This window comes from Lissotriton vulgaris, chromosome 3_2, assembly GCF_964263255.1.
Source record: "Lissotriton vulgaris chromosome 3_2, aLisVul1.2, whole genome shotgun sequence".
Taxonomy (NCBI): domain Eukaryota; kingdom Metazoa; phylum Chordata; class Amphibia; order Caudata; family Salamandridae; genus Lissotriton; species Lissotriton vulgaris.
Window position 1 is genome coordinate 160,243,091 of NC_141690.1, and position 27,525 is coordinate 160,270,615.

General features: G+C 46.5%; 1 protein-coding gene across 2 annotated transcripts in view; it reads right to left on the bottom strand.

The window, feature by feature from the left end:
- The window catches only part of ABLIM2 (actin binding LIM protein family member 2), a 954,368-nt gene that overhangs the window by 432,304 nt on the left and 494,539 nt on the right, over positions 1–27,525 (bottom strand). For both annotated transcript variants that reach the window (XM_086964134.1, XM_086964133.1), the window contains exon 6: positions 20,123–20,216. In XM_086964134.1, coding sequence (XP_086820260.1) covers positions 20,123–20,216 — 94 coding nt within the window. The remainder of the gene's footprint in view (positions 1–20,122; positions 20,217–27,525) is intronic.

The window sequence follows — 27,525 nt, forward strand, 5'->3', positions numbered from 1 at the left end:
AAGCCTTGAGGGTGGCTAATTGCCCCCCCCCTCCAAGTATAAGGGACTTTGCGTTCTATCATTGGTGAGCAGGGGCGCCATGAGGGACCAAAGGCGCGGCGACAGTACACCCACTTACTGCCCGGTGAGACTAGAGGGTGGCAGCAGTATCCCGAGGTGCTGCGCGGCGACCTTGCTGGCCAAAGCCTCGGAATAGGAGAGCATTAGACATCAGGCAGGACGATCTGGGGTATCACAGGTCCGAGTTGGTGTCAACGGCCCGGCTCAAGGTGCTACTCCAGTTTTTGAGGCTGCACAGCAGAGTCCCGGAAAACAACACACCGAGAGCCCCTTCCCACACTGACTGTGGTTGGCCACTGAGTCCTGTCAAGATGGGGCGCACAGATAGTACACAAACCAAGTTGTCCTTTGATCCTAAAGGAACCAAGCCTGGCGATTCTACATCGGGGAAGGACCGGGGGGAGCTGTAGCTGACGGAAGACCTCCCTCAGGAAGATATCTGCGGACTATTACTAGCTATGGAAAAGGGCCTGCAGGGTGGTATAGCATCGTTAGGCACCAAAATGGATGCGTTCACCTACCACATGGACCACATGGCAGAGAGGCTTGACAAACATGCGTAGCGCATTGATATGTCTGATCGCAGACTCACCGAGGTGGAGGAGGCACAGACCTCCCTGGACACTGAAAACAAACAGCTGAGCAGAGCGATGCAGATGATCCAGGACAAGACGGAGGACTTGGAGGCCCGCTCTCGGCGTAACAACCTCCGCATCACGGGCCTGCCGGAGACCACGCAGACCGGAAACATGGAGGTCTTCATCGAAAATCTCCTAAAGAACCTCCTCGGCGATACCGCCTTCTCTGCAATGTTTGTAGTGGAAAGGGCCCACCGTTCTCTGGGCCCGAGACCAAAGCCGGTGGCGCCAGCGAGGCCTATCATTGCTAAGTTACTCAACTACAGGGACCGTGATGTGGCATTGCGACTGGCGAGGGAAAAACAACCACTTCAATGCGAGGGATCGACCCTCTCACTGTTCCCGGACTTTACTGCGAGGGTGCAAGAGGCATAGCGCCAGTTTATTCAGATGAAACGCCAGTTACGTGAGATGGGTGCAGATTATGCGATGTTGTATCCTGCAAAGTTGAGAATAAACAGACAGGGGAAATCCATGATCTTTATGGACCCAAAGGCCCTCCAGAGAGCCCTCAAGGACTGGCGTAAAGAAAGCCGATCCTCCCGAACAGGGCGGATGAAGCTGCGGGAGGCTCAATGGACGATCAGGACCGAATGTGACTCTAGCAGATAAGAACCATGATTTACATTGTATTGTGCAGGGGGGTGTGGGCGGGGAGGGGACACGGATACTCCAGAATAATTGTGTGCGTTATAAGTCTCTTATAACATAACATAACATAACATAACATAACATAACATAACATAACATAACATAAAATAACATAACATAACATTACATAACATACTGGGTAAGTCAACAGTCATGATGCACCTTTGCTTTCTTGGAGGTTTTATGTGATTTGGGAAGTGGACTACGGGGGGGATGCGCAGTTGAGTGCTAGGAGCGCAGCCTGGGCATGGGGGTGCACTAGCGGGCGAGTCATGGCACTAAGGTGCACATTATTTTTTACAAGATCGGGGATGACCCGCCTTACTTAATTTCCGTTACGCGCTGTTGTTATGAATCACTGCTGATTAGAGGTCATTTTAGCAGACTATGTGGATTACTGGAGTATGATATGAGTTCACGTTTTCTGCTGCTCGACCTGGAGTGCTCCATGATGGTGGTTTAGGTTACACGCATGACGACTTTTCATTGAGACGGGGGGATGTTGCATTATTACAGGAGACAAATTTACACCCAGGCAGCCACATACTTCGCTACAGGGGCTTTATGGGTAATATACATGCAGCTGGGTTTACATCGCACTCCAGGGGATTGCTTACGTGGGTCAACCCGAAGTCACTCTTGAGGATAACACCGCTGGAGACTGATAGAGACAGACACTACACGGTCACGAGGTGCTGCGGTAAGGGTATGGAGCTCTGCATAGTGAACACCTATGGTCCCAATTATGATCACCCAGACTTCTACTTAGAGTTAGCGGCCAAGGTCACGGCGCACTCGGTTGGAGATATACTCTGGGGAGGCGATTTTAACATGACCAGACAACCACACATTGACAGATCAGACGGTCCCGAACATCGTCCATCGGCTTCTGCTAGAGTGCTGGAGACACAAATGATTAGGCTGGACTTATGTGACGTATGGAGGCACAGACACCCTACAGGGCTATACACATTACTCGGCCCCACATGACATTCACACTAGGATAGACTATTGGCTTTTCACCACACATCTAACCCAGGCGATTCAGACCTGTACTATACTACCACGTACATATTCCGACCATTCACCTATATTGCTGACAATAGATGCGCCGGCGCGGCGTATCCAGCTGTTTGCCTGGAGTTTCCCTCCTTACTCTTTGCTAGATGCCTCTTTCAGAGAGGAGCTGGCGGCAGCCATTGAGCTATTCTTCGACACCAATGAGGGCTCTGTAGATTTGTTTCAGACTATATGGGAGACGTTCAAGGTATACATTAGGGGGATCGCTATCTCAAAACATTTGGGAGTCCTCAAGTCGATCAGGGGCAGGCTGCGTACTTTAGAGGCCAAACTTACGGAACTAGAGCAGAATCGCTTGCACGATAGTAGCGAGACCCTCGCACGAGAATTAGCTCTAACTCTACAGGAATACCATGAGGAGGTTGATTCTGAAGTCAAGCACTTAGGAAAGTATGCAATAGCTAGATCGTACGGCGAGGGGGAGTGACCCGGCGCGGTGCTTGCACAATTGGCTAAAAGGAGCAGAGGTAGAATGACGACACCTGTAAGGAGGTCACCAACGACTGGAGAGCTGCTTTCAGACGCACAAGTTGCGGAGTGTTTTCAGGAGTATTATACAACACTATATGCCTCGCGCGGCCCCGCTCCAGAGGAACGCATACTTGATTACCTAACTCATATAGAGCTTCCCTGGCTTTCAAACATACACCGCGAGTTCTTGGTGCGCCCGATCGAACGGGAGGAAATTGTGTGGGCATTGTCTGCGATGAAGGCTGGTAGCGCGCCGGGAAGTGAAGGCCTCACTGTTGCCTTTTACAAGGCATACTCCGATCTACTGATACCCCATCTGCTAACCCCTTGTGAGGATATGGCAGATACGGGCACTATGCCGCCTACTCTGCGAGAGGCAATACTGGTTGCTATTCTCAAACCAGGAAAGGATCCGGGGGACTGCGCTGCGCTTCGTACCGCCCTCTGTGTAATCTTATGTATAACCTGAGGACGGTCTTCGCGGCGTTCCAGCACACACGCCCGGAAGTCCCTGCGATTGCGGTCTTCCTCGGTATGGAAAAGGCCTTCGACTCTGTTGAATAGCCTTTCCTGAGACGGGTTTTAAACCACACTGTACACCTCCTCGGTGGCTCGTATACGAATAGGTTCTCTCATTACGGACCCTATACAGATAGGGAGAGGCACGAGACAGGGGTGCCCCCTCTCCTCTATCCTATACGTGTTGGTAGCAGAACCACTTGCCTGCGCTCTGCGTGAGTATCACAGCCATAGGGGCATTCGATTCCCCACGTATAATTTGATTTTGTCTACGTACGCGGACAACACTCTCTTATATGTCAGAGATCCACTTGTCGGCGGTGCTTTGCGAGGTGGTCTTATTCAGCTCTCTTTCGGGCATCCATGTTAATTGGAAGAAGTCCCTAATGTTCCCGCTCACGCCATTCCACGCGGCCCTTTGACCCGGAATACCCCATCCAATGGACTATGGACGCGGTAAGTTACCTGGGGATCCAGCTACACACGGATTCAGAGGTAGTCCTATGGGAGAACTATGGGGTGGCTGTCTCTAGGCTAGAGGAGGATGTCGATAAATAGATTGCCCTGCCACTTTCGCTGCTGGGGCGGATCTCACTTATGAAAATGATCATACTACCGCAATTTTTGTTCTTATTCAGCAATATACTGATGGTGTTATCGAGCCACTTTTTCCGACAACTGCAATCGTTAATGGTCCGGCTGGCGTGGGCGGGGAAACAGCCTAGAGTGGCATGGAAAATACTGGTACGGCCGTACGCGGCGGGAGGTCTGAATGCCCCTGACCTGGAGCTTTATTATCGTGCGGCGCTAAGCACACACGCTTATCATTGGATACATGGTCCAGTAGATATTCCACACATACGTATTGAATTGATTGTTGTGGACCCGACACCCATGCCCGCACTGCTGTCTAGACCTCGAGACCGAAGAGTGGGTCTCCTCGATTCCCTGAACGTAGTTACTCACTCGTGGCACCACATGATGGACACTCAAGTGTGCAGTCTATTCTACACCCCAAGAGCGCCCATAGCTCGGTGCACCTGGCTGCCCCCGTGCATGGATAAGGGAGTCATAGAAGCGCTGAGTGCACTGCACATACACACCATGGGCAATTTGTTTACAGAGGGCAGGGCCCGCAGCTGGAGTGAGATCGAAACTGACGACAATCCCCATTAATTGCTATCGCGCTTTCAGTTCTACAGAGTGAGACACGCTCTCAGGGACCTTTTAGGGGAAGACTTGGAAGAACCCACGGTAGTTGCAGCTTTTGATTATGTTGTCATTGCTAAGACCCCTACTAAATTAATAACCAACTTGTACCGTATAGCCCTCTCTGAGAGGACGGCGGAATACGCCAAGCGGAGGCTAGCATGGCAAGCTGACTTACAGATTGACCTAGGGGAAGAGATATGGCAATACTGCTGTACGAGTAAGAGAAGAGTATCTCTGAATGGCCGCCATAGACTGCTGCACTTTAAATACCTAAACTGGACTTACTATGCCCCTGAATGATTACATAGATATGGATTGAGGGACAACCCTTATTGCGAGAGATGTGGGGACCAACTCGCTGACTTTTTACACGTTGCCTGGTCTTGCCCGGACATCCTAACATTTTGGCACTCAGTATACAAAGAAGTGAACAAGATTACGCAGCTGACACTGATACCTGACCCATTGTTGGCCATACTGGGCTATTCCAAACCCTTACGCTAGGCACACAGAAGACTGGTCGATATGGACTTCCTTCTTGCTAAACGATAAGTTGCCCTCAAATAGATGCAAGGCCCAGCTCCTACACTAGCACAGTGGACCAGGGAAATGATCTATTGTAGTATGCAGACGGAGCTCTATAGCGACTTACTACCCCCTCGTCATAGGCCCAAAAACCTTTGGTCCCTGTTTCTAGATAAACAACATGCACGCGATGGTGCGGATGATGAGGACGCACATAGTCAGACGAATAGTGCAGTCCTGATTGGGGACGTAGACGGCAATACAGGGACTGACCAACACTGACGCGCTATAGGCTGGAAGGACTTTGGTGGAATGGCCAGTAGGGGGGCCCACCGGACAGCCGGGAGGTTGTCAGCTCATGGCGGATGGGTTTCCTGTTGCGTGATATTGTGGTCCTGAACATTTGTTAGGTATAAGTGAAGCCTTTTTTTTCAATGAATTCCTAACATCGCTTTTATGAACACAGTCTATATATCTACTGCTGATACCTAATGCCAATGATTGTTATGGTTGTTTATTTTAAAAATGCCAATAAAATAGATTAAAAAAAAATTTGATAATCCTAGAAATGTACCTTTTTTGTTAACAAGCCACGCATTTGACATTAATGTAAGAATTCTGTTGACTTGATTGTGTGAAGCAGTTTCATTCCTATCGTCGACTTTCCATTGATGTTTCCTCACCTTTTTAGGTCTCGGCCAGACCTACTGTTTCCAGTATGCACAGAGGGTGCTTTGGGTCAGCCCCTTTCTCATGAGTGGGTGATTTTGTTGTCTAACGAACTTCCCTGCTCTTGATTAAAGGATTTTCCTCCTCTCTGTTCTTATGTCTGTTCCACGCAGAAGCATTTCAGTCTCACATCGTATGAGTGTTGTATGTATGTATAGGTTATTTTCTATAGCCCGAACATAGCCAAAAGACAGCAGGACACTGTACAGGTCAAGGACAAGCATAAAGTCAAAAAGTAATAAGAGATGAAGCTGTGTTGTGAATGGATCATGTATTGTTCTTTAAAGATGTTAGTTTTCAGCTCCTTTCTAAATTGGAGAAGTGTTAGAGTGGCTCTGGTGGATAAAGGGATGTTGACCCAGATCCTGGGTAGATAGACGTAAGTGTTTCTTTTTTACACTTTTTAGTCTAAAGTCTGATGGTGTCTCTCCCTCTCTCTCTCTCTATCACACAGACACACACATGCACACACACATGCAGGCACACACAAACATACACACGCTGACACTCCCCCATTTCTACAAACATCCCCTCCTGCCACCCTCACTCCCCGATTCCCTTGTTTCCATCCTCACTTGCAGTCCGGTGGCATCACCCCACATCATCCTTTGCTCCCACGTTCATTTTGGAATGCTAGTAGGGCTCTTCATGGGTGAAGTTCTTGGTCCTCCTTGTGCCACACTGGGTATCCTATGTGCATGTGCATCCACTACAGCATACAGCATGGGGTAATGGGTCAGCACATTTTGCCCATGGCTCTCTACCATCTGAGTGACTGTATACTGCTAGTAAATATGTGGACATTCTTCCCCAAAAATTGTTCACTTCAGTCCCAGGGCTGATTTGTAAATCTCTCCTTGGCTTTCTCTCCAAGCTGCAGCATCTTCTCAAATTGTTAACATGTGCAACGACAAGCAGTTTTTAATTTTTTTAATTTTTTGTCTTTCAACTTCAGCACATGGTGGCCATAGTGCTGCTTTTGCAATGGAGACATAAAAATACTGTGCATAATCATGCCCCTCAATAGCGAAATCTGAAACAATTGTGGTTCCGTCTATGCTTTTCTGGCAACACAAATGTATCTTTAACAAGTTATGGGGTGGTAAAACCTACAGCCCTTAACACCAACATGTTTCAGCCCTGTTCTACTGGCCTAAATGAGGTCTTGGGCTTTCATCAGGGTAAAATTTGCGTTTTAGTTCCGTAGCGGGTTGTGGGTTTATAGGGGAATAGGGTGTGAAGTAATTTAATTATAATACATTTTAGAATAATTTTTAGAAGTTATAAAACAATTTAAATTAAAGTTTGCATTTTTGTTCCATAGCAGGTTGTGGGTTTATAGGGGAATATGGTGGGAAGTAATCTAATTATAATTAAGTAATTAATTAATTACTATTTTTTATTACTTAATATTTATGTATTTAATGTTTTATATTGTTAATTGTGGTAATTAATGTACTATTAGTTAATAATTATGTGTTAATTATTATTAATTAATTGGTAAATATGTTGTGTTATTTGTTTAGGAGTGGGTTGTGGGTTTATAAGGATTGGGAAGTAATTTAATAATAGTTAATTAATTTATATATTTAATTATTTAATATTTATGTATTTTGACATTTTATATTGTTAATCGTGGTAAACAATGTTTTGTTCATTATTTATTAATTGGTTATTCATAATTATTAATTAATTACTAATTATGTTATTTGTGTTAAATTGTAATATATGTTTTTACATTTTTTATTATAAGTTGTTTTATAGTGTTACTTGTGTGAAATAATTTATTATTGATTGTTTTTAAATTGCTTGTTAATTATTATTAATTAATTATTAATTAATTATGTTAATTGTATTATGTTTTACAACATTGGTGGTGTCATTTATAGGAGAATATGCTGGGAGGTAAATTATTTTTAATTAAATAACTGTTTGTAAATTAATCTTAATTATTTTGCCGGAGTGGGAATAGTAAATGATTCCCCTCCACTATCCAACACTTTCCCTACTGTTGCACTCTCTGGAGTGGGAATAGTACATTTTATCCACTCTGCTATCCAACACTTTCCCTACTGTTGCACTCCCTGGAGTGGGAATAGTAAATTATTCCCCTTCGCTAACTAAAACCTTCTTGACTGTTGTACTCGCTGGAGTGGGAATAGTAATTGTTACCTCTCCGCTATCCAACACTTTCCCTACCTTTGCACTCCCTGGAGTAGAAATAGTAATTTTTATACCTCTGTTAACCAACACTCTCCCTACTGTTGCACTCCATGGAGTGGGAATAGTAATTTTTACCTCTTCGCTATCCAACACTTTCCCTACTGTTGCACTCCCTGGAGTGGGAATATTAAATTATTCCTCTCCGCTATCCAAAACTTTCCCTACTGTTGTACTCCCTGAAGTGAGAATGGTCAATTATTCACTGATCTTTGTAAATACATATAACTCATCATCCAACATGATCAAACACACCACAAACAAACACTGGTGTATTTTAATGTCAAGCCAACTGATGTTTGATAAACCACCCTTCTCTTTCAAGAGAAACAGAAGTATTAGAAACAGATTGGTGCATAGCAACAGTACACAGGGCAATAGGAATCGCCAGATATTGCTATGGGACCTGCCCCCTGTTACAGGACACTTCCCACACTAAAACTATTGACATCGGACTAACTACTCCCTGGGAAGAGAGAGTACATACAATGTTCAACAGTAGAACTGTAATATACATCATATCATACTTGTGAGACCTAAAATATGTTGGGATGACTGCAAGAAACATTAGTGTGCACCAGCGAGCACAGAGATACTATAAGATGCAAACTCTAAACCCACTTTCTTGAAATTAAACATAATGACACCAACATATCCTGGTCAATTATATAGAAAGCAACCCCACTAACTGAAAATAGCATAATACTCCTTACACAGGAACAACGGTAGGTGCATAGATTACAAACGCATACAAGAGGATTAAATGATGATATACCTTGGATCCAACTGCATAATGTATCATAGATCGCAGCAAGACTATCCACCTATATTCAACATGTTTCTTATTATGCCGCACCACCATCCACCTGTATACTACATACAGAATATAGCAGACACCTTCAGTGTCTACAATCTGACATATAACCTTTATTTAGGATTGCCTGCAATGATAGTCAATTCTTAGAAAAAGGCAGCAACATGAGCAACCCTTTAATTATAGCAGTTCACCTTTATCGCTCATTGGCACTTCTTTAGGAAAAATACATTGACCACAATCCCTTCCGTTAGCACTATACTAAAACGGAGAGAGATGCATCTAGAGACATGCCGCAATCAGCACGCCCAGCCTCGCCCACTTTCCAAGGCGAGGAGACTGTCTTACACGTAGGCATACTTGAGACGGCCCCTGCACGTAGATGTGCATAGACAGAATGCTGGTACTTCCGGCTCCTGTACTCGAACAGAGCGTAACCATGCAGGCAGGTAACCAGGGCCGAACTGGGAACCAAAACCGGTCCTGGCAAAGTGCTCGCCCCCCCCACCCCCCTCTATCCGGGGGTTGTTGGTGCTGTCGAGACTTTTGCCAGGGCCGGGTTTCGGACGATTTTCTTACAGGGCCGAAACAGGCCTGTAACAAATACAGCCCCCAGGACCCCCAAATCGGCCCCCCATCCGTGTGGCACACAGGGGGATTGCCCGGTGCCCGCTACGGCCAGTCCGGCCCTGCAGGTAACCCGGCCTCTATCCTCAGACGAGCTCTGCCTTCAATGTATTGGCACCCTGCTAGTAAATAAGGGCGGAGCGTCTTTTGAAAACAAGGCCTTTCACGAGCACCGATCGATGGATCGGACCTGTTCCAAATGGGTATTTAAGGCATTCTGCCCAAAACAGCCACCCACTACAAGCAGGGGAGCTGAGCCGTATCTAAGTATTCAGATGGGATGGGAACTTTGATGAAGGAAGTCCGCTCTAAAACCTCTGGTGCTATACGCTCTGTAGTCTACCTGTAATTTGCCTCTATGAGGGGACACTACTTTTTAATGTGTATTGTTAATGTGTAAACTTTATTTCCATTTTCCAGTCTCCCAGCTCTATAGAGTGTGACTACAAGACCTCCCTCTCATGCCCAGAGGGAACACATGCCCCACTCGATTTTGATGAGTGACCCTACTCCTACTTTTAATACACAATTTAACTTGATTATTACACATGGTAGACTGCTCAGAGAGAAAGAGTGACATGACCCCCAGGAGGGTTATGGTCTGGAGATATGATGTAGCGGTTAAAATACCAAAGATTTATGTCCATACTATGTGTACACATAATGGCAGACAACAGTACCACAAGATGTCGCTGTAAAAACAAAATGATGAATGCATGCATGCATGAGTGTATAATTGAGATCACAAACTATGCCATGATCTTTTACATAAATACCGTTATGAGTTAAAAGATTGAATGTACTTTCTGGGACTACATTGGTATGAATCAATATTCCGGATGCAAGATTTTCTGTTTCCGTATGGCAGCATCTTCATCTGCACTTGATGGTATGTACACAGTACTTTTTCTTGTTAAAGGTAATTCCCAACAGCGGCAAGTACATATTTATATGTTATGCATGCTAATTGCATGCTACCAATAATAACCACACTTTAGTCACATCATTGGGGTAGTGACCTCTTCGCTACCCTCCCAGATGAAAGCCCAGGACCTCCTATAGGTTGGTAGAACAGATCTGAAACATGTTGGTATTCTAGGATCACAGGACCATCACATCCTCACACCCTAAGATATAGTTTTTACTCTTCCCGCCCACTATACTAATAAAGGATACTTTAAGAGCGGGTGAGGAATTGTATCTTTAAAGTTACCAACCACACTCCCTAACTTCATAAGTGCTCCCAGGAAGATGGTTGAGCCCACCCTGACCTTTAGGAGTCGAGGTGAACCTGATTATGAAGCATGCCACTAGTAGAGTGGGTGAGGGTTATATAAAGAAAAGGGTCACTTTCCCTTCCCACTCATAACAGTGGGTGTACCATCATGTGGCGTACTAGTGGTCCCACTTTAATTTCCATAGGAGCTGGTCCAGCTCCGGTTGGGATACTTTTTTGTTCAATAGTACCACAAATGTATCTGCACATATGTGCATAAATAGAGGTGTATTTGATTTGTTTTAGATTTCTCCTTCATATACAAACAAACATGACATAGGTGCTTCACAATAATGGTGCAGTGCTGGTGAACAGTGACAACAGTGAATAATAGAGTGCTAGTTTTATTTACAGAAGCGCATTAAAAAAGTGACTCAGTGGTTGCTGTTGACATTTGAAAGTGGTGGAGCATAAATGTTCGAGATGAGTCCCCAGTGACGAGTGAGTGCAGCAGGTGAGCCCGAGTGGCATAAGGGTAGTTTTGGGAGGGAGAGGGGGGGTTTCTCCCCAAGAAAAAATTGAAAAAGAGTGGCAAATGGTGAATTTTGAAGCATATTTGAGAACGTAAGAAGCTTAATAATGCACTTGTGAAACTGTAGTTATGACATCAATAAAGAGATTTAATCTGATAATGACATTTGAGACTTTTGGGGGAAGGAGTTATGGCCATCTGAGTCTTGAAGTAGAGGCCAGAGAAATGTTGTGCACAGTTAAGTAGGATCTGTCTCCTATTGGAATGCCACAAATCCTTCCAGAGGCTACGAGCAGAAAGAACTTCCACCACATGTCCATGCGGACCTAGGGTGGGCCCAAGGAAAATGCTGCACAGTGTACTGGGAGACATTCCAGGGACCTCACAACAATCTAAAATGCTACATACCTCTGGAAAGAAACTTTCATTGTGCACAATACCTCATTGTGGTGAAAAACCTAGAGCGCAGACAAACACGGCACAAATACAGATGCAGAAACAGAAGCTGGTCAATAAAGAACCGAACACAAACCTAGGTCAAGTCTGCCAACCATGAACCGGGAGCGGGAGACTGTCCGTCATACAGTGCCATCTACACAGACGTACAGAACATCTTCTTCTGACGCTCTGCAAGAAAGCACAATCCTCGCTCATACATGTGACATTAAAACTGCACAGCCTTCTTGGAGGCCTACCAATGATGGGGGTTGGCACCAAAAAGTGGGGTGGGGAGCACCAAAGAAATCACCAAGAGACAATGAATAAAACATGTGCTTCAAAAGAAGATGAGTACTAATGTGACAAACACAGGAGAGACTGTACTACTCCATGTACTTAAATGTTTACTTTGGCAACGCATTTTTCACTTGTGAAGCAAAATCAACACATTGGGGCATAGTCTCAAGAACGTGTGATAACCATAACGAAAGTCACCTAAAGCAACTTCCAATATCGCAGTCTATTGTGGGAAAATTACGCTGTGTTAACCAAGCATTCTCAACGCGACGGTACCATGCGGTAGTCTCCAGATAACGCGTCAAATGTCTTCGTAAAAATCAATGCCATGCCGCAAAAATGTGAACGCAAATAATCCTGCGATGAGGCCAAGCGCGGTACAAAAAGCAGCGAAAACCAGCCTGCAAATCCCACTTGTCTGGCGGGAAAATGCACTATAAAAGCTACAAATACAACACACCAGAAACAATCCAAAGCGTGTAGCAACATGGATGAACCCTGATCAAGCACAGATGCCGAAGCAAACCCCACAACCCTCACAGACCACCAGCAAGGAACAACGGGGTCAGGGAAGGCCGGGGAGAAGAGGGAGAGGAAGACGGAGTGCAGTCCGCAGGAAAACTAGATCTGCGTCACGAGGTGACCGAACACTACCATCAACTGGCCCACAATTAGACTACCAGAATGCAGTCGGAGTATCGAGGAGGCCAATCAGGCCATGAGGTGCTGGCATGATGTGAAAATCTAAACCAGGCACAAAGCCGCTGCCAACAGGAAGGCTGCAACGGCGACAGGAGGCGGGAGTCCTGCGCCACAGGTGGAAATGGAGGCCATAGTCATCAGTGTGAAGACTGTGCAAGGGTTCAAGAGTGGACACAGCTCGGGAGGACCTTACACAACATCCACAGGGTGAGTAATGACCAGGGACTGGGGGGACGGGGGGAGATGGGCACAATGGCACACATGTACAATGAGGTCTAGCACACTGCACATCCACAATGACACAGGATCATGTCCATGTTCCCCGTAGCACACTCCATCACACACACATATCATGAACAGCACACCCACATTGATGACAATGTGGTACAATGCGCAAACACAACTGTGCATAACAGAGTACACAACTGGGTCCGCACACGCACAGAAACAGGCCTACTACATCTGACAGAGCTGAAAACTCTGAAATGGAAATGTACACATACAACCTCACACCTGTCATGTAGTCTAAATGTACATGGTCCCACATTCAAATCCTGCAACTCCCAAACAGTCACAATGTACATGGTCATACAGTCAGCATGTAAACAAGAACAATGCACCAACATACATGTCCACACAATGTCAACATGCATCTCCCCTTCATATTGCAAAGGTACAGACAACACTCCCAGCAGAGCACAGAAGACCACACATCAGTGATGCCAGAGAGGACCACCACACCTTCGACACGAGGCCCTACAACAGCCCATAGACATTCCACGCAACCCACCACAAGGACCAGGGCAGCCATGCTACTCAGAGGAAACACAGCCCCTGCAACAGATCACACAGCAGGAAGCACCCGCAAGCACGGCTGGCTCATAAGACTTCACCGAGCCACACATGGCACCCCAATGCCAGGTGTTCGAGGAGGCGGCTGAACAGGTGCTGGTGGGGTCCGAACCCACAAAGGACACCCACACTGCCATAGAGACAAATGCAGACGCACATTCCAAGTACAGAACCAAGCCCAGGGGCACGCAAATATCAGTCCCATACCCACGTTGGCTCTGAGTACGATGACCCAGTCCACTCCTCTTATGTATTGAGTGGGTGACGACAAAGTTCCATGTCCAAGCTCTAACCCGCGGCCCGCGGTGACATGTCTGCGTCTACTGTACACAGCACAATGTAATGTCGTAGATCCCAGGGCCCTCATGCATACAACAAAACCACAGGGACACACGCAGATATTATGTTGAACTGGCTACTGGCACGTGCGCCCTGCCCCTTTATTGGCAGGGCCACATGTACAGTGACACCTGTGCAGGATGTGTGTGGGGTGAGCGCAAGCCAGCTCGCACGGAGTGCTTGGTGCTGGCAACAACCTGAATAGTGGACACCAGTGCAACTGAAACATAGATAACTGAATAATAGTCAACTGCTGAGCAACATGGAGGGAGCCGGAGCAAGTACAGCGGTCACCCAACATAGAAACAAAAGTGTCCGTGAGTTGCAGTGCAGTGAGGTTGGGACACGAGAGCTGAGCGTGCTCATGTGATGGAAATGACTAGGGTTGTGTCCCTTCCGGATATTCCTGATGTAGACGCAGTGGGGTGTGTTAGACCTGCATCATCTTCCACATCAAGGTCCCAGGTCTCCCACACTCCCTGAGGTGACATTGCTGCGCAACTACTCCACAGCACAAAACTCAATCAGTAACGTCCATGGGTTGCGGTGCACTGAATTAGTGGCAGCTGGAGTGCTGAGCAGGGTAACAGGCAGATGATGACATCCACAACAGGTGTGAGCAACTCCGTTAGTCTGTCATGACCACTATTTTTCCGGGATGGTCAGGACTCGATTGGATGTGTGAGCCCTGGTGGACCGCAGAAGTAGCCAATGGCAGTGGATAGCGCAGGGCCAGAGACACATGGCGTTGACGACCCCAAGGCCATCGTCTCAGAGGCCATCAAATATTGAATCAAACAGGGTCCCTGACTTGAGCTGCACAGTTAGTGGCCCCGGATGCATAGCAGCCGGCACAGGCAACCTGCCACGGGACAGTGACTTGCGGTACACTGAGGTAGGGCCACGTGGAATGGGCGGGTCCTCATCAATGTAGAAGGTGAATGTGGTGAAGGGTTGCGGGGGAGAGTGGAAGGTGTCCTCCAAAGCATGATGCAGAAGGTCTGATTTTATCCAGAAGCAGCAAATAGTGGGGAGGCAAGCAACAGCCTCATTGTCAGAACAAATTTGGTATCAGCTACATGAGGATGAAACTTCCTTATAGTCCATAGCCTCAGATGCCACCAATGTATGACCAGTGAGTGTCCATGAATGTCAGGGAACAGACTTAGTGGCACGGGGGCTGAGAGCGTATGCAGTCTGCGTTGAGACCTGTACAATGACATCAAGTCAGTCATACATAAAAGAAGAGTGAATTTGAATAGTGTGTGATCTACTCGACCGCAGTGGAGGCCTGAGGCAGCGGTCAGCGCGGATCAGCGAGCTTCTTCTGGAACTCTAACACACGACGTGGACATGGCATTTGGGGGTGACTTGTAGTTGACGTCAGCAACAGCACCTGAGCTGAGCGGGTGTTCACTCAGCGACGATAACCTGTCCTGCCTGGTACAGACTGAATTGGATTGGCGTGAGGCCTGCGGGACCGCAGTGCAGGCCGACGGCGTAGTCCTCAAGGGCACACAGACACGTGTGTTTGGGATGCTATGCACAGACTTGCTGGCACCACATCGTAGGGAGTATAGGGATTTAACCTCTGCATTAATGTGTGTACTCAGACATTGTATAATCAAGACTCAGTCCCAAATGTGTGACCTACTCGACCGCAGTGGAGGTCGGAGGCAGCGGTCATCAGGGGGCCACAAGCATGTGTCGTCGACTTGCGATGCACAGAGTTAGTGTCACCAAGGCACTTGTCGGTAGTGCTCAATCTCTCCGTAACGATGATCCTTTTTACCCACCGGACTGAAACGCGTCATCGTCTTACACCTCTCCTTGCGTGCAATGATATGTACAATGTCATTGACAAATCAAGATTCAGACCCACATGTGCGAACCACTCAAATGAAGCGTGGCCCGAGGGCGGTAGTCCTCGTGGGACCATGGACACCTATGGATGGATAGCTATGCACAGACTTGGTGGCACCACATCGATGGGAGTATGGTGAGATAAAATCTGCCATAATTGATGTTCTCTGCCATGGTGTAATCAAGAATCAGTTCCAAATGTGTGACCTACTTGACCGTTGTGTAGGCATGGTGCTGAAGTAGAGTACATCAACAAGAAAGGAGTGAAGCAGACCAGTGTCGTGGAGGCCGTGATGGTCTGAGGAGGCTGCCAGGGTCACGGAACTCGGGTTTGGAGACTGCACTGGCATTTGGTGAGCCCTCTTTGACACACACCAGTGTTGGCAGGTGAGCATTGGGGCCTGGCAGTGCAGGTGCGGGCAAGACTGCTTCAGGGTCCAGCGGGTCGGGGTACGACAGGCGCACAGGATCACAGGCAACTCCGCTCAGGGGGACGGTGTCGGCCTCATGGCGTGGTGAGAGGCGCCACCCTGGCAGAGACATTGGGCATTCCGGAAGAGGACCATGCCCAGAGCTACATGCTTTTTATTCACACCCCTACGCTGGCCGGGTGTACGCCAGGCCATCCCACTCCGCTCATGCTTACGGGGGTGGGGGGTGACGTAACAGGGAGCATTTACGTGTAATCCCTCACTGACTGAGGTGACATGGTTGCGTCCAGTGTCCACTACACTCCATAAGCCTGCGGTGTATGTAGCCATGGATATGGGTGTGTACTTCATACTGCGGTCTGTACAGCACATCGCCACCACTCTTGGCATTGTGTACTTTTACAATCATGGTTCTGCTGTCTCCTTCACATATGCCTGGATCCCACCTCTCCCCACATTCCGCTATTGTGTAGCTGAGGTGCCATGCCATTCATGGCTCATGTTCCCGGCTTCCCCAGGTTACCATTGTAAGTTGTTCTGTCGTGTCTAGTGGGTGGGCATGTTGTTTTGCATGTTGTATTTGATTTTGTGACGTATGCATTGCCAGAGTTGTGATTTGCATGATTGTGGAGTTGAGGTGTGTGGGGTATTCATTTTGAACTTGCAAAGGGGCTGTGCATTTCCCTTGGTGCCATCCTGGTAGCACTGGTGGATGATGGACTGTCGGAGGATGAAGGAATCATGCATACTGGCTGGGTATTTGGCGACGATGTTGGTGTAGATTCCACGGTGTTCGGATGTTGCCTGCGCATTGATGTGAGACGTGTGCTTTCCATTGCGGTAATTGTGTGCTGTGTCACCCGGGGGCAAAAGTAGGACATGTGTGCTGTGGATTGCCCCCAATATGTGCAGGCATCCAGCTATGGCATATGGTCCTTGCTTGGTCTCCAGCGGATCCTGCGCATTCTGGTGGACGTGTAGATACTGGGGTACTAGGCTGATGATGGCATCCCGGACAGGTGTGAGGGACTTGGATGCAGCTGGCTGTGAGACTCCACCGACTGTGGCAGGTTTTGGTTGGGGGGTACCAGAGGCCAACAGGTACATCACAGCTAGTAGCTTTGTGTGGGGTGGCGTGTTGGTTGTCCGCTGTGTTGGTGCTGATGGCCTGTTGGGCAATGATGTTCAGGATGCGGAGGATGGTTGTCCTTTTGAGCCTGAAGTGGGCAATGGCATCCTCTGGTGTTGTGTCTGTGAGGCTGGTGCGTTTCCCGTGGGTCCGCTGTCTTTGTCCGTGCTGCCTCTGTGGTGGTCCTGGGGAGGGATGTATGGAGGGTGGAGGTTGTGGTGGAGGTGGCTGTTGTTGCCCTGTCGGGACTCCGTGCTGCATGTTCAGTTGCTCAGGGGCATCTGTTGTTCTTCATGTTTGTCTTTGAACTGTGCTCCCTTGGCTGCTGCCGGTTGTCATCGACTTTACACCAGGTCAGAGCAGGTGTTAATTTTCATGCCTTATTGCAAGTTTTGTGGTGTGGCTGGTCGTTGAGAATGTTGTGGAGTGGTGTTGGCGCGGCTTTTTGCTCGGGAACACCTATTCAGCATCTCATTAGCGATAGTTGCCGGGGTCGTCTGCGGCGTTGTTTTTTGCGGCTGCTATCGCTGGAAAACTGGTGATACCGGCTGTTGTCACCAGCTTGTGAATGGGGCAGCAATTTTATCGCGACTTTTGCTGCGAGAAAGTGCCGATAAGTCCTTGAGAATTTGCCCCATTTTGTCTTTTTGTAATGAACTATCTGTAGCTCTTTGCTCTGGAGGAGATTGTTGTTCCTTGCAATCAGAGTGAGTCCAAAATAGCAGGCCCTTCTAATGAACGATGTACCGTCTAGACCGGCACCATCTGGACAGACACCACAAGTCATGTGATAATCACTCAAAGTAGAAAATACATATTGGGGCAAACAAATCAGCTTGTGTATGTATTAAGAAACCCTCCAGAAACTCACACATCCCTGGAAGAAGCCAGAGCTCTTGTGCCCTCACGTTAGTACTGAGGGTCCACAGGGGCTGGGAAACACAGTCGAATGCTCTGAACTCAGTGCTGTTCTTGATGGGTCACAGCACAGCGGAATTTTATTTTTTTAAGTAAAAATGAAAGCTGAAATCGGTCCACTTAAGTGCACGTAATTGTTTTTCCAGGATGTACTCTGTGATGGGCCAGCATCCCCATCAAGGATGGGTACAGCGCTTAGAAGTCTCCTCTCAGCTCTAACACTTAGGGCTAGATGTAGATAAATAGGATTTACCGATTCTAAAATACCGAATTTTACCGATTCAGTATTTTAGAATCGGTAAATGCTATGTAGGTAATAATTCAGTAAAAATTACCGAATTGTTAAGCTTCGGTAATTACCGAATCGGTAATTACCGATTCAGTAATTGCCATTCATTTCTATGGGCCTGGAGGCCCATAGGAATGAATGTCAATTACCGAATCGGTAGTTACCGATTCAGTAAAATAGGGAAAGAGTCAAGGGTGGCAGGGTGTCACTTTGACACCCTGTTACACCCCTGAATAGTGCTTGTGTGCACATGTGGCACACATACATGCCCTAAGGACATGTATGTCTGTCACATGGCACAGGTGTAAATGCACAGATTTGCATTTACAGAGGTATTCGTTATTTACCACCAACTAGTAGTTGGTGGTAATTAACGAATCCTGTAAACACAGAAGCACTCTTCAAAGTGCTTCCTACATTTCATTCACCGATTTGGTAAATACCGAATCGGTAAATACCGATTCGGTATTTACTGAATCGGTAAATATGCCACCTACATGGGAAAAGCCAATTACCGGTCGGTAACGGCCGATTTCGGCCGTTACCGACCGGTAATGACCTTCCTACATCTGGCCCTTAGAGTGTACCCTAAACCTGGATCAATTGCATCGAAAGAGCAAAAATCACTGGGGCAGCAGGTGATGGGGGAGACTAGTCCAATTAGTGCTTGGAGACGCCAATGACAAGATGGCGGGCGCACACCAATTAGAGTTGGCACTCAATGGGCCCTCTGTGGGCTTGGGACAGGGCTGGGTGCCAGCGATGCAACCTGCGGAAAGTGGGGGTAAATATCTCTCCTCAGGGTCCCCAGGCAACTCTGAGAGTGTATCTCGTTGCAACATTTTACACAAAGTAAGCAGAAATCTCTCAGACATGAAGTCATTTATACCAAAGCCAAGATAATCCCCCAGACGCATCAAGAACCCGTTTTGCTATTCCTTATTAGCGAAAAATAACGATTCGCTAATAAGGAATAGCAAAATGCTATGCATGAAGAAATCACTAAAAAAATAGATTTCTTAAAATTCCTTAATTGCGACTCGCAAATTGCGAGTCGCAATCAAGGAATACCTCCCCATTCAATGAATGGGAAGACAATCTCAATTCTCAATTCTCAATTAGAGAATCGCAAATTGAGATTGCAATTTCAAGGGTGCCAGGGTGTCAAAAGGACACCCTGTTGCACCCCTGAAATCTGCATATGGGTACATCTTGCACACACACATGCCCTAAGGGCATGTTTGTGTGTAAAATGAAACTTTGAAAAATGTACTTTAGTGCATTTTTCAAATGTTTTCAAATTACCATAAAGTTCAACTTCATGGTAATTTGCGACCCCTAATAGCGAAATCACTATTTTTTTAACTTTAATGCATTGCATTTAAGGAATCTCAATTTGAGATACCTTAAGACATCATACCAACTGATTATCAAATGCTAAAATATCACACTAAATACATATCAATATCTGCATTGTACTGTAGGTGCACATTATGTAGAAAATGAAAGACATACGTCACCAAGAGTTTCAAGTATATTTTGAAGTCAGATTTATAGTTGCATGACTTACCTCTAATACTTTTCCAGTTATATACTTTTCACAGCTGTCACATTTTATGCCAAATTTAGCATGGTAGTCCATTTCACAATAAGGAACTCCATCCCTAAGGAATACAGTTAAAAGATGATTTGATAGGTTATTCGCGAGAACGGAAAGGGTATGTCTCATAAACCATCTTTCCAAAATTCAACAAATACTTTACATAAATGCAACATGAAAATACACGGTATTTTGCACACTCTCCTTAAACCTGAGAGAACTAGGATCCGTACTTCAAAAATACTGATATTAAGGTCCAACCAATCCCATAACGCCCTTCTAGGCAGGCTGCAACCCTACTGTACAGACTTTTAGCATTTCAGGAAGAGGTCTTTTGATTGGCTTCTCGGATGTGGAGGTCTTAGGGCAAGAAGTGCAGAAAGTTGAACAAAGGCTAGCAGTTGGCTAGCAACACATCTGGCAATGATTGAACAGCACTTCAAATGACACACAAGTTGCAGCACTACAATATAAAATGCCAAGTATGGTTAAATATTTTGTGTGTGAAGTATCCTGCTCATTTCTTTATAGAATCACTGCTCATCTTTTTGGGACACAGGGACACTGCTGACTGGACCCACAAACCTGCGCTTTACTTCCCTCTGACAAACTGTGCATTGTTCTCCCGCCGCCGCACCTAGCCTCATCCAGGCCGCCGAGTGGAGAAACTACCTTTCCCAGGGGTACTAGCGGCAGGAGCCGCCCACCACACTTCCCGCGCCCGGAGGCGCTGTAAAAACGCGCCCTGCTCCAGGGGAGCAGGCGCTGATCATCTTTTTGGGACACAGGGACACTGCTGACCGGACCCACAAACCTGCGCTTTACTTCCCTCTGACAAACTGTGCATTGTTCTCCCGCCGCCGCACCTAGTCTCATCCAGGCCGCCGAGTGGAGAAACTACCTTTCCCAGGGGTACTAGCGGCAGGAGCCGCCCACCACACTTCCCGCGCCCGGAGGCGCTGTAAAAACGCGCCCTGCTCCAGGGGAGCAGGCGCTGCTCATCTTTTTGGGACACAGGGACACTGCTGACCGGACCCACAAACCTGCGCTTTGCTTCCCGCTGACAAACTGTGCATTGTTAACGAGATCTTAAATAGTATTTTAGGATTGCTCAAAATGTATATACTAGATACTCTAATAAGTCAATCATGCTAATATGGGGAGGCGATTTTAATCTGCACCTATGTGCAGCAGCCTATCTCATTTTGAACATACAGCCACAGGAAATCGAATGAACGAGCTCATGGCCATTGCAGATCTGGGTTACGCAAATGACTTGGTTAGTCCACCAGTTCCCTTTTCAACTACCTTTAATGGTCAGGTAACAAACACAATAATTGATTATATATTAGTTTCTAACTATACGGCCTCAAGAATCCATAAATTCGAAACCTCTATAAATATATTTAGTGATCACGCCCCTAATAGTGTTCAAATAACCATTCCCCCCATTGTAAGGGAGAAGGTTTACTGGAACCTCTTGGACCAACAATCCCTTAACGTACACAAGGTAAATGGCTTCACGCTAAAATGGGCAAATGTAGACCAAAAGGAATTTTTGGTGATCATTCTAAAGAAGGTTCTGCCAGCAGTAAATGCATGTTTAGATCAGAATTCCAGCCAGAGACAATACTTTCCAGTTACGAAGACATTACTACAGTAATAAGAGATGAGCTAATCATTACTAGAAAATCTAATAGGTCCAAATCAAAGGGATGGTTTAACACTGAATGCACTAAAGCGCTAACTATTCTGAAGAAGGCATTAACTAAAACCACAAGGGACAGGCAAGAAATTGCCGACTTGAGAAAGGCCTATCAGTTAGCCCAAAAGAAACGTCAAGCCCAGATCAAAGACTCATTATGGAAAAAACATCATCAAAGTTGTGTTGCCAAGGATTCCATTACTTTCTGGAGAACAATTAAAGCACCGTCTCTCTGCGTTGATAAGGAATTCCCAAAATTAGAAGTAGCTGTATATCCTGATGCTTGGGTGGACCACTTCTCAAACATCTTTAAACAAGATGAAGATCTAACACTAGACCTACCTGATAATTCCATACAACCAACTTATCCCATCCAGATAAGCTTTGAACACAATGAAATCATCAAAGCTCTTAACAAGTCAAAATCTGGAAAAGCCCCAGGACCGGACGGGGTCCCAGTAGACCTATTTAAATCTGAACTGGATTTATGGTCCCCTGTTTTGACAAGAGTACTTGAAGCGACCACCCAGGCAGGACTAGTTGAATCCTGGTCAACATCGATTTTTGTACCTATTTTCAAAAAGGGCGACCGTAATAACCCAGGGTGCTATTGGCCCATCTCGCTTTTGGATACACTAGGTAAAATAGCAGGGCGTATCCTTCTGGAACGACTCCAATGATGGGCAGAAGAAAACAGCATTGTCTCAGACCTGCAATATGGGTTCAGGGAAGGGCTCGGGACAGTTGACCAAGTACTAAACCTTACTCTTTTAATGGGAAAATATGTGTCAGCAAAAGGTGGGCCTCTGTGCATGGTCTATGTAGACCTTAGCGCAGCATTTGACTGTGTAAGCCAACCCGCATTGGTCAACTTTTTAAGAGAACTCTACTCCAATGCTACAGCAAGGGTCAGATTTGGGCTAGATGGAGATCTCACCAAATCATTCAAGGTACAGAGGGGGGTCAGGCAAGGGTGTGTCCTGGCCCCCTTCCTATTTACTCTGTATACCAACAGCCTTGAACAAGAAATGGTGAGAGACAGTAAAGATCTGCCTGCCATTCAGCGTCGTCCAATACCGGCACTATTGTACGCCGACAACGCTGTTATCTTAGGGAGAACCCCTGTCCAACTTCAGCGATTGGTGGACAGATACTGCGAGTACATGTCGTCTCTGAACTTAAAAGTAAACATAAAGAAAACTTTTACTATGACTGCGGGGCTAAGGAATAAGAGTTAAAAAAGGACATATACATTAATAACACTGCCCTGGACATGACGACTTCCTACCCTTACCTAGGAATTTTAGTAGATAGCAAACTAACATGGTCAAAAGCCATCGACTCAAGGAAATCGGACATCTTAAAAATCCAACCCATAATGACGTGGAGGCGCATCTGGACGAATGACCAATGCCTACTAACTAGAGTCCTTATTGAGGATTGTATATCACTAGATAAATCGCACAAAATAGGATGGCTGGAATACGTAAAAGTGTTTTTTTTTTTTAAAACCTTTATTTATGAAATGCACATTACACAGCGTCTGCCTACAACCCCTCAGGGCCGGCCGCTATGACACATATTGAAAGAATAAAGAAGGACAGTACACTTTTAAGGCGATCACTGAGCGCACATTATAGCGTGGAGCATAAAACCGTACTAAAAGGATATTAAAGGTTTAATTTTATGATTTTGTCGAAGAAAAAAAACAACACACAAACACATGGTATCATACTGGCAAGGGTCATAAGAGGGGGGGGAAGGGGAAAAGGAGTAAATATAGAAAGGAACGAATCTGGCAAGGGGGGGCGATCATGAAGGGAGAAAGGATACAGATGATATGGAAAACAGAATACGGAACGCCAATCATGGGGAGGAGGGGACAGGTACATCGTAATCAAGTGGAGGGGAACAAATATCGCCAAGGTATGAATTCCACTGTGCCCATACCCTGGACCATTTCCTGGGACGACCCCGTGCCTCATACACTGTCTTTTCTCGAAACATGCACCAGTCCATGTTATCTTTCCAGGCACTGAGCCGTGGTGGTTTGGCGGAGCCCCAGAGCTGAGCTATGTCCCTCTTGGCAACCATGTTGCCCAGAGTGACCCAGAACGTCTGAGCAGCAGTACAATCCTTAGGCTCCCACACATTGAGCAAGCAACGCCGTGCCTCAGGAAGGAGGGGGACTCCAGTGACACGTCCCATCACATCGTGCACCCTGGACCAGAAGGCCGAGACAAGCGGGCATTCCCATAGAACATGGAGAAAAGTACCATCCATACCACACCCACGCCTACACCGTCCATCCGTCACAAGCCCCATTCGCACCAGTCGCATACCAGTTACATACACACGGTGGAGGATCTTTAGCTGGACAAAACGAAGCCGAGCCGGGATAGCCACCTCCTTAGGGGAAGAAACAGCCGACTGCCAGTCCTCATCGTCTAGTTCAAGTCCGTCCGCTGTCCAGGAAGCACGAAGTTTCCCCAGCTGGTCAGCTCTGTTGTTAATGAGCTTCTTATATATTAAGGAAATCGTACTATCAGGGACGTGGCCGTCTAGGATACGATCCTCCAGCGGGGAGGATTGTGGAATATCCGTCCCGGGGGGGAAAGGCCGAGGACAAGGCGTGTCGAACCTGCATATACCGGAAATATTCCCTATCATCAAGCTGGTACTCCAGTTTCAGGGCTTCAAAGGATTTCACAGTGCCCCTGGCCCAAAGATCCTCCACTTTACTGATCCCAATCATGTCCCACCTGTCAAACCCTTTCGTCTGCCAAAGGTTGCCCAATCGATCCGAGTCATACAATGGGGTCATACGCGTCAGCTTGCCACTCCAGCCCGTAGCCACAGTTGCATCCCTCCAGGCCCGCACCGCACACTTCGTAGGACCCGTAAGGAGACGGATTGGCGACTTCGAGTACAAAGCCCTATTAAAGTTGCCACCGGGCAGTAAAAATTTGTCCAGGGCAAAGGCAGGAGCGGGTTCCGATGAGTACGCTACGTGATTAATGGCGCTCAGGTGCGAGGCCCAGTAGTAACGTCTGATACTTGGCAAAGCAATACCGCCGTCGTACCAGGGAAGGATGAGCTTAGACAGTGCAATACGGGCACGACCGTCCCAGATCAATTGCCGCTGTAAACTTTCGATTTCGCGAAAGTAGCGAGCAGGGACCGGGTCGAAGAAATTCTGCAACGCATAGAGAAACCGGGGGAGCGACATCATTTTAAAAAGCGCCGCTCGGCCCAACGGAGACAAGGGCAATTCACGCCATCGCCTCACATCTTGTTTGAGACGGCGGAGCGGAGTGTACAGATTCCGTTCATAACGCACCGCAGTAACCTTAGAGACATAAATTCCCAAATACTTAAAACCTTCATCCGCCACCAAAATTGGAAACCTACGAGGCAATGGCGGCAGAACCCCGGCTATGACATAAACACAGGATTTGGTCCACTTGATGACCAATCCGGAGTTCTTACCAAAGGATGTAAGAACGTCGAAGAGCACGTTCAAGGACTTTTGAGGAGAAGTGAAGTAAAGAAGGATGTCGTCGGCATACAGTGAGACGCGATCCTCTAGATCTGGCGCCCACCGGATCCCTTTAATCGAGGGTTCCCACCGGAGCCACGCCGCAAGGGGTTCAAGTGCCAACGCAAATAGAAGCGGGGAAAGCGGACAGCCCTGACGGGTGCCGCGGCCCAACGGGAAGGGGTCAGAACTTCTGCCATTTACCACGACCTGAGCCAGCGGTTGTTCATAAAGAAGCCTGACCCACGCAATAAAGTTAGGGCCAAAGCCAAACTTGGAGAGGGCCGCCCAAAGATAAGGCCATTCAAGTAAAAGTGTTTTTTAACGATCTGGGCGTCCAGACTTATTTCTCTGACCCTACTTCGATCTCTAAAATTTCAAAAAAAGAACTAAAAAGGTCATGTCTGTCACGTATGAGAGACCTTAGATTGGCTCAAGAAGCTGGCAAAAATTCAGTTAAACATCTACCGTCTATTCAAACCTCCTTCTTGTAAGAGCCATATTTAAAATATGAACTGAACCATTTTGAAAAATTTCTATTGACCAGATTTAGATTGGATAATTTTTATAGGCTTACCTCATTCCCAAAACAAAATGACTGGTCGACTCACCTTTTACCCTGTCCCTGTGATTCTGTTTCCACACAATGTAATATTCATACAGTATTTTTTTGCAAATTTTTCGGGGCTCCCCGTACCTATTGGATAATTCCAATAGTAAAGATTATGGGTCTACGAACATGCCGTCCAGCCTTTTTAGCCTTGCAAATGCTGGAAAATGAAATATATGCCAAATCGATTGTTTCCTTCTTAAAATTCTGTATCAATCACCGTCCCAATCTCAATATTGAGTGATTATTATGTCTCAATGAATGCAATCAATGTGTAAATTAATCTTTTAACATGTTTTAATGTATTTTAATTGAAAAAATGTTTTTATTGTTCTTGTATGGTCTTCTCTGAAAACCGAATAAAGATGATTTGATTTGATTTGATTTGATTCCCTGATCCCATGCATGGGTAATGCTCATGCTCTATAAAGATAAGCACAATGAAGGCAGCTGATGTGTGGATGTCAACCCTCCTCACAGCAGAGGAACTTGGCAGCTCACTATTAGGCAGGATGCCTGTGTGAGGAATTGCCAGGACACAGGATGTGTGTAAGAAAAAAAACCGAGGTCAGGGAGTAACCAGTGACTGATTCCAAACCAATCAGAGGGGATCTCCTGAGATATTGATGAGGCAAAGTGCTGTGCTGGAGTGCTGTAAAGGCTTCAGGTTTCGGAAGGGAGACCTTGTAAGTAGTGTCTCTACTGAAAATATTTTGTCTACAGCTGCTATACCTTCCAATATCCATGCCCCCATTGCTCAGACATTTGCCCATACTTTCTCTGCAAGCGTTGCCATTGTCTAAAGGTCAATGGCCATGACTTTCCAGTCGATCACCTTGTTGCAGGAGGCCCATCCTTCCTGAATATACAGCTGGTTTGACAGAACCAGGTGCATCCTTTCTAGTGAGCCATGCAACACAGGAACAGGGCACATGAGTTGCTCTCCGAAAATATATGGGTATGTTTGTTATCATCACGAAGGGTCACTGTTAGACCTGATAGCCTTAGGTTGGTCTTTCCCGAAATTTTTGCCTCACTCCTACATTTTTGGTGATCTTATTCTTGTTGGCCTTGGGACTCTGTGCACTTTACCACTGCTCGTAGTATTGCACATACACCATCCTATCTGGTCTGTAGTAAATACCACAAGCAAGTGCTTTCATTGCCTGGGTTTTCAAAATAACAACTTATTCCTGGAGATTGAGCTGCCTTCCAATTAGAAGAAGAATAAGGGCTGTGGTTTTGCCGGTGTGGTCCTGCCCACTTCTTCACCCATAGCTTGATAATCTGACGACATATAGTTGTGGAGATGTTCAATGTCTTGATGCTATGTTTGCTTTGCATCATAAACCGTGTCATTATCTAATTAAATTAAAAATGTTTAACAACAGCTGTAGTTACCTTTCTTCTATGTGTGAATGCTCTTTTTGCTGACTTGTTCTCAAGTGACCTGTGCTATGAAGGACAACAGGTGTTTAGTTCTTCTGCAAAGCCACCTATCTAGCTATAACTCCAACACA